The sequence below is a fragment of the Falco punctatus genome (assembly GCF_963210335.1).
Source record: "Falco punctatus genome assembly, chromosome: 2".
In the NCBI taxonomy this organism is placed as follows: Eukaryota; Metazoa; Chordata; class Aves; order Falconiformes; family Falconidae; genus Falco; species Falco punctatus.
The window spans coordinates 80,777,395-80,789,576 of record NC_137581.1 but is presented as its reverse complement, the minus strand read 5'-3'; the positions used below and the strand labels follow the sequence as shown (position 1 = coordinate 80,789,576).

At 42.1% G+C, this 12,182-nt stretch overlaps 1 protein-coding gene across 1 annotated transcript; it reads right to left on the bottom strand.

Moving 5' to 3' along the window:
- Positions 1–4,960: 4,960 nt before the first annotated feature.
- GATD3 (glutamine amidotransferase class 1 domain containing 3) lies at positions 4,961–11,667 on the bottom strand. Its single transcript, XM_080376972.1, has 6 exons — positions 11,510–11,667; positions 9,342–9,394; positions 8,462–8,575; positions 7,973–8,092; positions 7,067–7,159; positions 4,961–6,758 (listed from the first exon to the last, which is right to left on the bottom strand). Exons 1-6 carry the CDS (start codon positions 11,618–11,620, stop codon positions 6,560–6,562), a joined length of 690 nt encoding a protein of 229 aa, XP_080233098.1. The 5' UTR covers positions 11,621–11,667; the 3' UTR covers positions 4,961–6,559.
- Between the last annotated feature and the right edge of the window lie 515 nt (positions 11,668–12,182).

Below are 12,182 nucleotides of genomic sequence, written 5' to 3'. Positions count from 1 at the left end.
CTTTGTCTATAAGAGTTCTTTATTTGTATTCCAGTTGTTCCTACAGTTAGCTGGGCTCCCCATGCAATCAAAGTCCAAAAGGTGGCATCTGCACAGGTCTGGGTTCCAGAAGTCTGAACTGCCTGCCCTCATCTCAAGGACTGTGTGATTTCTAAAATCTAATAGCCACTTAGGCAGCCCTCCACTTTTCAAAAGGTGTTGAGGCACATGAACAACATGAGCACCTCCAGCCACAAGTGCAAGCTGTGTGACTATACAGCTGCATTTCTTGGGCAAGCAAATGAATAATTAAATACTTCTATGCGGGTATGCAGGGCTAGAACAGAGCTTCACTGATGCAGAAGGGACAGCCCAGTCATAAGTTTAAAGAGCAGACACCGTGCTGGCTGATGCCCACAAGGAATGCCCAACTTCCTCAGCTGTCTGCCTCTTTCACCCTCAGAAGTGATTCTCCCTGCCTGTGCAGACTGGCACGAATCACAGTAAGCACATGAGCAGATGAAGGTACGAGGAATGAAGGATGGGGGAAGAAGACTAGATGACCTCTACGTGTTGCTTACAACCCTACTTTTTTATGACTCATATTTGCAGCAGCACTTAGGATGTTTAATTGTCTCTGTTCATTATATTTTCCCAGAGCCGCAGTTAATGCCATTCCCAGTAGTAACACATGACCGCCATTCCGATTTCCTGGGAGACTGCAAGTGAAGCTTTGAATGACTAGCAGACCTTGATTTCTCCTTTCTCGCCTGGGTGGCAACACAGCAAGTGACAGTCTTAAAGTTCACCCAGCATGCAGAACATGAGCAGCACATACTTGTCTGTTTTTCAGAGTTTCATCGTGAACACAAGAGGGATAGCTTTGAAAACTAAGGAGCACAATAACAACTCGCACATTTAAGAAGGAGGAATCTCCACTTCTCGCACTCGTAGCACCTTGGTGGCCCACACCATAGGCTGATTATCTGCTACATTAAAGAAATTCTTAAGAGGTCCTTCTACGTTACTCTTGCAAAAGAACTGGCTTGTAAAAGCCATTTAATTTTTTCATGTTTGACAGTGACACTGCTAAGAGACAAAAACAAGTTAGTTTGCCCATCTTGTAGTTTACCTAAGTTTACAGCGAGGCCAGTTTAACTGGTTAATGCTTTCCACTGAGCTCCTTTCAGTTCTACATGATGGAGAAACAGCCCATATAGATCATCAGCAAGGAATGAATGCAATACGCTTGATGCAGAACTTTCACCATTATTTCAGCTAAGCCTGGAGGTAGTTATTCACGTAGCATGATACTCAGCAGTTCAACAAAGGGTACTGAAAAATACTGAAAATATGCATGGAAGGTGATTATTTTTAAATAGGCAGCACCAAATCATTTTCTATGGGTAATGCAATCCCCACTGCACCTTCTGTTTCAACTTCTGGGGTTGTCTAAGTTTAGTTCCTTCTCTTCCCCTCTCTATATCTTTCTGCAGAGATTCTGACCACCACTGAAATCACCTTGGAAAAGATAACTAAACATCAATTCCTTAATTCTTCTGAGAGCTAAGGCTGACCCACACCACAAGCAAGCTTCCCCTCAGCCACTTCAAGCCACGGGGAGGAGGAAGAAAAGCAGCTCAAATTAGAGACTCAAGCCCTGGAATGCAAGCAACTTTCAATTATTTGCAATAAGATGATTATCTAAGCTCCCACTGAAAAAAAAAAGACAGAACACATACATACATATACATACAAGATACCACTAGCTTGCAAACACACAGACCCTTCAAGAAGCAGTGTATGTCCTTCCAGGAGTATTTCTTGGCTTGATAAAAGTCCCTCCCTGCAAACCTTGCTTTTAGGTCACCTTGGCTATAACAGCATTATTGTTTAAAAACCCAAAACAAAAAAAGCAAAACCCAAACCCCCACCCCCCCCTCAACCCCCACTGTGTACTTTCATGATTTTATGCTACAGTTTCCCTAATTCTTTAGTGATAATTATATCACAGGAAGGCTTTAGAGCCTAATGTAAGTATATATGATATTATGCTTTCAGTGGGATAAATAGGAAGACACTGCATTGAAGGAATGAGCCTTAGCAAAACAGCAGGACAAATGCATTCATTGTGATGGAATTGAATTTCCTTTTTTTTTTTTTTTTTTTTTTTTTGTTAAACGAGTCGTAAACAGTATTTGTTTGATTCCCTCTATGAATCCAAAATATCAACATAACAACATCACACAGCAAACAGCAGCTGGACTATTTGGCTTGGGTAAGAGAAAACCTGCACAGAGCATCCTTCACCACGTGCCCCCTGCTGGCATCTCACTCATTGAAACACATCTCCAGCACAGCCACAAACCAAAGGGTAAAAACTCTCACCTCTACTTCTAGAAGAAAAAAGCACCGCTGCCAGTTTTCTGAACACTTCGACAATCCACAAAGAAGCATTTCATAAAACAGTTTATTGTGTGTAAGCACCAATGAGGGCAAAATGGGGCAGACAGAAACACAACCGAGAGTAACAACGCCTCCCCACACCCCACAAGTGAACCCCAACAAATCGCTAGAAAACCAACACGGGGGGGGGGGGGGGCGGGGGGGGGCATTTATTACCACTCCCTTTCAGTAGGAAAAAGTTCATAAATGCTTTCTGAAGATGAAAAATGGCAGGATCCATAAGACAGATACTGCATGCCTCCTTGTGGAGGCTTGAAGAACACACATTCTTTCACTTCTGATAGTGTTTTAAAAACATCTAAATTATAAACTTCTAATCACTTGGCTGAAACTAGCAAACCCCTCAGCAGCTCCAAACAACCCTATGGAAGGAAATGAAAAACCCAGCTTGGCAGACAAATGTCTCTATCAAATCTCTGAACACACATGGAATTTCCCTCCAAATTTACAATGGCTGAAAGCCAAGATTACAATCTACATCTTCCACCAAAGTTAAACAATCTTTTATTAATAATAAAAAAAAAAAACCTTGAAAAATGTGTGTATCCTGAAAAATGTGTGTATCAAAGGTTATACTCAGCAGTGAAATTAGAATTAAAAAAATTAAAGGCAATTCTGGTGTGCGATTCTTTCTCCCTTAAAAAACATTGTCTGAAAGACAGAAAAAAAGAAGGGTGAAAAGATGCTTTAAAATGTGGTAATTTCTGAAAATAAAATTTTGTCTTTGATTTCCCCAGTGCACAGCTGTTTGTCCCATCCTCACTAAATGCTCAAGCTCCCACCACTGACAACACTGTATGGGTAGCTCACTTTTTGTAACTACCTTGAAAAACATTTCAGGCGCTGAGGAGGATCTGGTTCCTTAGTTACTCTCGTTACAACTCCCAGCCCCAGCCCCCAAAGAGTCACCAACACCGAGATGATCATTTCAGAGTATTGCTGTTATTTAGCAGGTGTGATGTCATGTCAAATTAGGTGAGCTTTTAAATTTGCATATTTGATTGCAAGCCTGTGCTACTGTGATAATCCAACCTGGAAGTCACCAAGTCAGAGATGGACATGACTATCACTGCCATCTGCTTAGAAAGTTACACAGCGGATTATTAGCAGTCTTCATTAGTTGGGTGTCTGGATTCAAGGAAGAATGTCAGAGGACTGTAAAAAGAGGACCATCTGGCAACCAGCTTGCTTGTCGCTGCATGGTAATAGCAATTTATTCAAAAAAAAATAATCACCTTTTTCCTCAGGACACACAAGACTCACAATCTAAGAAAGCTTTATGCTACCACAGCAGCACTTACTAGGAACTGCAGATATGAGAAACCCTAAACACATGCACAAAACCTTGCTGTGGTGAGAGGAACTAATGGAAAGATTTAACTCACAATTCCTGATGGGAAGAGTTGAGCTCAATTTAGATCACTGTTACAGCAGAAGAAGATACCATTAACACAGGTAGCAGCTGTTCTCCCTGTACTTAGGGGATTTCAATATCATCCCTGTTTGTGATACTTTATGTTTCTTACCAAATTTCTTTTAAAACTCCTGCAGAGGCAGGAAAGATACACATTTTTAAATATCATTACATTTTACATGAAAAGGACCTCCCATACTCTGCCTAGCCTCTGCGGATAAAACTGGTTATTAAAAACATCCACTTACATACAAGCAAAGCTTACGGATTATTTGCACGGAATCACACAGTGGCAGTGTTCTAAATTGTTTCTTACCAACTTGACACTGAAAAGTTCATGAATAATTCGACACACGAGCAAAAATGTTTCAGAATACGTCCAAACTCCACTTTATGACCCATGCTTGCTACCAGATGTGGTTTCTGTGTATGATTTCTTTGTAACCACAATGGAGTTGGTGATCTGCACAAGAGATCTCTATGGAATCCCCCAAGAAAACAGTGCCATCTTTGAAGTACAAATTCAGATCTTCTAAAATCCAAATGTGACTTTTTTTTTTTTTAGTGACAAAAAATTAATCACATACCAAGAGGCTCCAGAAGCGAAAACACTTACTCCGTGAACACTGAGGAAGCTGAGCATGCCCACCCCTCCGACTCAAGCTTCATTCCTCCCCTTTGTTCTGCCCAATGAAAAAAAGCTATTCCACATCCCTAACAAGTCTTCAGTCACAGATGATACCTACCATACTCCAACCCAATCTAAGGCTTGTATATTTCATTTATAAAGCACGCAATTCTCCCTTAAAAATATGGGTTCTCTTCAGCATGTCTGTCATGTAAAAGAAACCTTAATACAAGATAAGGGGTGTCATTTTGCTTGCTTGTTTTAGTTTGAGAAATGTTTTTGCTTCCTGCTGAATAGAAAGGTGACAAATAACTTGGAAGGCGGGAGGCGGGGGGAAAGAGACTCTGCTGGATTCTATATGCAAAAAATGCCCAAAGCTCTGAAGACAACCGAAAAGCAGATAAACTGCTAGAATGTATCAACCAGTCTAAGTTATCAAAGGCAGCTATCAAAAAAAAGTGAAGGGACAAGGATGAGATAAAGGCAGAAATTATTTATTTATACACCATTATTCCAGACATTCGATAATACTTCTTTGGAGAAAGCTTTATTACCCTAAAGCAGGGAAAGTGAGGGTAATTTTAGATTCGTTTTTCCAACCACTACTAGTCATACAACTACTTTAACATGGATATTATCCTTACAAATTGTGCGTCACATCAGCAGATATTTCCTTCTTCAAGACCTTTTTAGTAATAATGGGCCAATGGATAAATTTTTCAAAGTGCTAGTGTTGTGGCAGTAAAGATGTATCCTGCTGCTGACTGATACTCAGAATGGCTCCTTTGTGAAAGCAGGATTCTTTGAAATAGAAAACCAAAACAATATTTTAGTTAACACCAAGCTAAATTAAGAGGTGGAAGATGTCTATTCTGTTGACAGGTCACAGGGTTTCATATCACAGATACAGACCTAAGCACATAAACCTTGAACCACACACTAAGTCCTTTCTACTCCCATTCTTCATCCAGTAGATATACTGCCACGGCATCTGCTGTATCTCTGTAACATATTTGCCCTCAGCTTCTGAAAGGACCTTTAGCCTCTTTTTGCCCTCCTCAAAATGACTTGACACTGGTGCATCAGGAGGACTGCTTCAGAATACATCAACACAACTCTCTCCAGCTGAAAAAGCTCAAGAAATCGCTGTGTCTCAGGCCAGACTGCTTGTACTCCATCAGCCCTTCTGCAGACCCCTCTCTCAGAAAGGGCATGGAAAATCCTGCAGCTGGGAATCAATCAGCTTCATATCAGCATTCACTGGAGTGTGAACAGGACAAGCAAGTGAAAATGTTTCCATTGATCCATATTATATTTGATACTACACTCTAAATTTAAACATTTGCATTTTTTTTTTATTTTCCTGTTAATTTTAGCACATTCTTTACCATGGCCCCAATCCCATCGAAGATATTATGTAATTCTGTTTCACACATAAATGCTGGGGTAGTCACCACCTTGTTTTTTGTATCCACATGAGCTTCGTAAAAGGGAGTTAAGGAAAATACAGCCTATGTCTCACTTGCAGATGCTGTCTGCAAAATAAACCATCATTGACAAAACCTCACAATTCCCCTATTCTATAAAAAAGCACCTCCAAATACATTACATCCTCCAGCTGTAAAGGCAGCTGCAACCTGTCATCCAAGATACTAGAAGCTATTTTTGCCAGAACTACAAACACTGCAAGAGCAGTCTGTGGGAATGCTCAGAAACACAAGAAAACCTACAAAGCTCATTACGAATGTACTGACTGTAATATAATGTCTCCGAGTACAGTTTGATTACAGCACTAGCCTTCAGGAAAAGGAAAAAAAAAAAATCTCAAAGAGAACTGACCAATTGTAATCCATGCAAATTTTATGTGCAAACTGACTCAGTATTTACTGCATTACCAGGTGTCCAATGGAGTTCTATGGCAATAACTGAGAATGATTTCATCTACACAACTGCGTACAGAAGATTCTAATCTTGCACTGTACTACATGCTATCTGCTATACACTGTGTATTCCCATTGAAATGTAAGTGGAAAAGCATAGATCCTGCGTATACCCATTACTGTAACAACACATTACTGAACTGTCTCAACGTGGAAATTAACAAGAAAGGATATAGTTACTTCTTTCACACAATGCTTTCCTCCCAGTTCTTTAATGGCTCCTGCAGTCCCAGCATAAGGCCACTTGCCACCTTCCTCTTCTTCGTGGCCCACAGTTACTTCAGCACCAGAGAGAACCTTTGCTGCCAACACTGGTGAAATGCAGCAAAGACTGCAACAAAAGGAATTACAAGAGCATTTCTACAATGGCACTCTTTCAAAACTTGGTCATAATTATAAAGATTCAAATGGACATGGTCCTACAAATCTGAAAGACATCACAAGGCAACTTCCACTCAGCATTTTCTTAGCTTCTTCTCTTACAAACATCTACATGCACATGCATCTTGAAAAAGCTACAACTGATACAGAATGGAAGATGCTTTTTCTAGTTCCAACAATAACAGCTGCACACATCAACAAAACATACATTGTCTCCATGCTCAGACAATCAAATGCCCCTCCAACTAACATACATACCCAATAGGTTTGCCCGCTTTGTGGAAGTCTTTCAAGACACGTTCAACTTCTCTGTTCACCTTGCAGTCTTTCCCATCAACAGCAAAGGTAGATCTGCCACAACAAGAAACTTTATACATACCTCAGTATAAACCTACAAACAGAGGTATCTGCCCGCCTGCCCCGAGACTGGCTCTCAAGGATCATCACAAACTTCATAGCTTCTGAAAGGCCGTTGGAAAAGCCTGTCATTGACCATCAATGCTTTAGCCAAAATGACTCACTTCTAAGGCTTTGATGTATCAGAAAGTTCCTTACCTGATATAAACACCTAAAAGCAAGATTATCTAATCAGCTTTCTCGGATTACTGACTAAGAAGTGGAACAATGTTTTCAAAGAAGAAAAATACATAAGAAGAAAAGGGAAATAACGTTCAGGATTCTCAAGGCCAACAAAGTGGCAGGTCAATAAAAAGATAAAAATTATTCGACATGGCTAACACTTTTTTAAAACTTTTTTTTTTTTACTTCTTTTTTTTAAGCTAGCTCTTGTTTCATTGTTTCTTATGTAAGAGGGGGCTTTTTGATATGCAAAGAAACACTATAACACTGGATACACCTGAAACCATGAAGTTTTACCTTTGCTTCCCTCAGGCCCAAAAAGAATCACCACAAAGGTAGGGGATAAAGGACTTCTTGTGAATTATCTAAAATCTAGACACCAATATGAATTATCACTGGAAACCATCATGAACAGCACAGCTGAACTCTTAACACTTTGAAAGGAGTTTTCCTTACTAAGCAGTGGTTACATCTGTAGTAAATAAGGCCATTTATTGCTTCCTGATTTTATTGTGTGAATCATAGCGGATTACCAGTAGTTGACCATGAATATTTAGTTGAGTCTAATGCTTAGTGAGCACTCACAAGTTTTTAGCAGCTCCAAATCCACCAGGGAATATCACAGCATCATGGTCTGCTGTAGTAAGCTTAGCCAGGCTTGCAATTTTACCACGAGCAATCCTTGCAGATTCCACTAAAACGTTCCTTGAAGAACCAGAAATAAAACAATTAGATGAATTAAGCATTTGCACACAGAAGAGCACAAAGAAAGTTTTGGCAGAGGAAGGGCAGGGGGAGTAAGGGAGGAAGCAAGAACAGTGGTACTCAGTAACTGAAGCCATTGATGCTTCTGAAATACTACTACTGGGAAACACAGGCATTAAGAAACTGTATATAATCAAGTCCAGGAAACTCATTTAATGTTTTCTTTCCAATCAAAATACTAGCTAGCATAGAGCTACTAAAACCAGTCAGCAAAGCACTGCAAGTGCATTTACAGGCTGCTGTGTCTGAAGAATGGCTAAGAGACTGGGGCTCAGTAGTCATGGAAAACACATTAAATGCAGACTTTACCTTGACTCAGCTTCAGCTGGTTGCCCTTTACTGTGGTCTACGACATGCATCTGAGGAACATCTGGAGCATACATTTGAACCTCAGCTCCCCCACGACTAAGGTGTACCAGTATGCTACAAAAATGGAGATAAAACACACTGAAAACCTTGTAAGAGAGTGTTTATCTGGCCCCTAAGTCTTGCTACAGATGTTCCACCACCTGATTTTGAAAGAAGAGGAAAAACATACATCCTACCAAAGCATACTGAGCACATCAGGAGCAAAATCCTTGGATGTAACACCAAAGTGCAAAGCAGAACAGAAAATCAGCTTGAAGGCAGGGTGAGGCAAACTACAGATAGGTTTCCTTGTTCACTACTCTTATGCAGGGAACCAGGAACAATAAAAACTTCCTTTCTCATTGCAGGTCCCCAGGTGTTATGCAAGAGTCCCACGATTCAGATTACCTATGTGTACTTTTAATATACATCTAGGTGAAACATCTCTTAGCGATTAACACTAAGAGTTGACAACTCAACTTGAGTATTAACAGTTCTAGTGTTACATTTAGACCCAGGAACAGAAACGCGAAGTGATTATGAAATTAAGTCCTTACTTAACTCTCTTGAGATGGATTCTGGAACTCTGCATTTCTGTTTCTGAAGGAAAGACAGTATCTCTCAAACTCATTGCTCTCGCATCACATGCATCTTTGGACAATCACACAGTACTGCAAGAAGACAGCCTGCGCTCCCAATTATGCTGTGAGAAAACTGTGAAGCTTCATCATACATCTTTCAGGGCAAGTTTGATGGCCAGAGTGTGCAAAACTGAATTCAACAGACTGCTGTAATATAATGCAGACTTTTTTGGAGCCTACAGTTTCATAAAGCAACTTACGCTGAGGCCTCATGGATTTCTGTGCCATCGTAGACACCACAACCAGATAGCACCTGCAGTAAGAAAACCAAGAGAGTATTTCAGGTGATGCAAAACTTCCTAGAGGATCTTTCACAAGCCTTGTAGGATTTTAAAAAAAGGAAAAAAAACACCAACAAAAAACCAACAACAAACCTCCGTTCACCCCCCAGAAAAAACAACTTGGCAACAAGCTCTCTACTAAGCCAGTCCACATCATGCTATTAGCACTGGTGTCACCATTTGACATAATGCAGAACTGACATTTCCTATTTATAGCCAACCACCACAGACAGGTCTCAGAAATAACTGTTGGCTTGTGCATTTATTCCTTGCAGTTAATAAACTGACACGATATCCTTAGGTATGTTTTTATCGTGCACACAATGGGGTATTCTGAGTGTCATGTCATTCATGAAATGTCCGTATCTATGTGAAATGCCTTCTCAGCCAGATGCCTATCAAACAGAAGTGGGATAGAAGTGCAGTTTGAGATGGCACTTCAGATAAACTATTTTACCTGCTGCTGTATTTTGTCTGAGGATCAGTGTCTGAGATTAATAGCTAAATCACTTTGAATCCAACTACACTATATTAGCCATACTTTTCCTTATTACCACAGTAATAATATTTTCAGTTTGTTTATACACACTGGAGAGTAAAAAGCACAAAGCAATCAGTTATTCTTGTGTGGGCTGAGAGTCTTTCATAAAGTAGAAGCAAGGAGATAAAACATTTTTTTAAAACATTGTAAGAGCAAAACAAAACCAGAAAATCCCAAAAGGATTATCTAGTTTCTGAAAGTATATATATATATATATATGAATCTTTGTGGGTTTTTTGTTTGTTTGATTGGTTGTTTTGAAAGAAAATAATCCAGTTCAAGCAAGTCCATTTATTAACTTTACTCTTTTCCCTCCTGTTTTTTTCTGCTTTTAGAAACTTAAAAGCTTTCAATCACCGACATATAAAGAGAAACTCACAACTAAAATTGTCTTAGTTAATAACATTGGACTACAAGGGGCTGTCAGATCACAACACCCAGTCCTTTGCTCTCACAGGCATCCTACATCCTACCATCAGTTCACCAAATGAGTAAGATCCATGCAGTTCTTCTGCCTGTGTCAATCCCCATAACAATGTCACTGCTCTGATATTTAAGAACTGCCTTCTACCTTCCAACTTGTTATCTTTCATTCAATTTAGACTGAATAAACATACAAGCAACTGTGCTAAAGTTATTTTTGTAAGCAATGCTTCTTAAATGTTTTTGAAACTCACTGAAACCAAAGGACTAAAATGCTATTCCTCCTTCAGTACCTGCTTGGTGAAAAATCTGTCTTCTACCCTAGTCAGAAATTTGTCACTAATGTAAACAGCAGCATTTGTTTTCCACCCCCTATTTAAAAAGCTGTGATTTGCTAAAATTAACAGCATTCCCAGTAAATTACCTTTTAGACATTTGGACGGGCACTTGGCCCACTGCCGAGCCAGCTCTGCCCCAAACAGATCTCTTCACAAAGACAATGCCTTCTTAATTCTTTACATTTTATGCTGTCAAGACCACGCAAAGCTGGAGCTCCAAAGCCTGCCTACGGAGCTCCAAAGCAGGGTGTGCACTGGGGATGCCACCTACAGCCTCAATTTTCCTGCGACAATCTGTCGCTCCTCCAGCTCCCCGTTTTCTTTTGTATTTTTAACGTGCTCTACCTCACTTCTGCAGATGAGCATAGCCCCTTTAAAGATTTTGCTGCATACTGCCAGCACCTCCCTCAGTTACACTAGAAATATTTCAAGTTCAGCTCTTTGTAACTCAATTCCAGGCTAGTAACAACTACACAGGAGCCAGCTTCGACGCGTTTCCTACCCCTGCCCTGGCTTCCGCCAAGCCGCTCCATTCTGAACAGCTTCTCCCAGGGCTCTCCGGCCGCCGCCAACACCAGGCGAGCCCCCCGGGGCCCACCACCCCGCCACCCCCCGCCTCCCCTTGTCCCGCCGCCAAGGACGCGACGCGGGGGCTGAGGGCGGACGGGCCCCGCCAGGCGGCACACAAGCACACCCCGCTCCCCTCAGGCTGCTGCGCTTGCCCCGGCCCCCTCCGCCCGCGGCCGCCGGGGCCTCCCCCACGGCGCGGCGCGGCCGTTACTCACCACAGCGACGCGGGCGCGGCAGCGCGGAGCGGAGCCGTGGAAGAAGGCGAGGCCGCCGGGCGCAGGGCGCCGCAGCGCGGTGCGCAGGGCCGGCCCGCAGGAGGCCAGCATGGCCGCGGGGAGCCGGGCAGGCCGCTGGGGGGGGCGGGCCGCGACGCGCCGGGAGGCCGCTGCGGCCTTGGCGGCGCCGGCGCCCCCTGGAGGCGGGGAGGCCCCTTCCCTAACCGCACTTGGTAGTAGTAACAGTAGCAGTTAAAAAAACACAAACAAACAAACAAACAAACAGTAAAACGCCCACGTCGATAAACCCTGGGTGCTCGCTCTGAAGGCAGGCCCAGCAGCACCCAGGGGCCCTTCAGCACGGGAGGCGCACACCGGTGCAAGGGCAGCAGAATGGTCCTGAGGTCCCTGTGACAACAGCTTCAACCAACCCACACAGGGGGCAGTGCCACTTCTTTCTTTCTAGGACCTCGTGACAGAGCGTATTGCTTTTAATTGAGAGGGAAAAAAGAAACAGTAAACAGTGCCAAGTTTCATCACTGGTAAATTTCTTCCCCCCTTTGGTTTGGTTTTTTTTTCTCCTCCTCTCCTTTATTAAGGAAACCAAGCTACGTATGGGAAAGACAGTCCTGTTGAAACACATTTGGGCATCAACACCTGATCCCAAGATGCC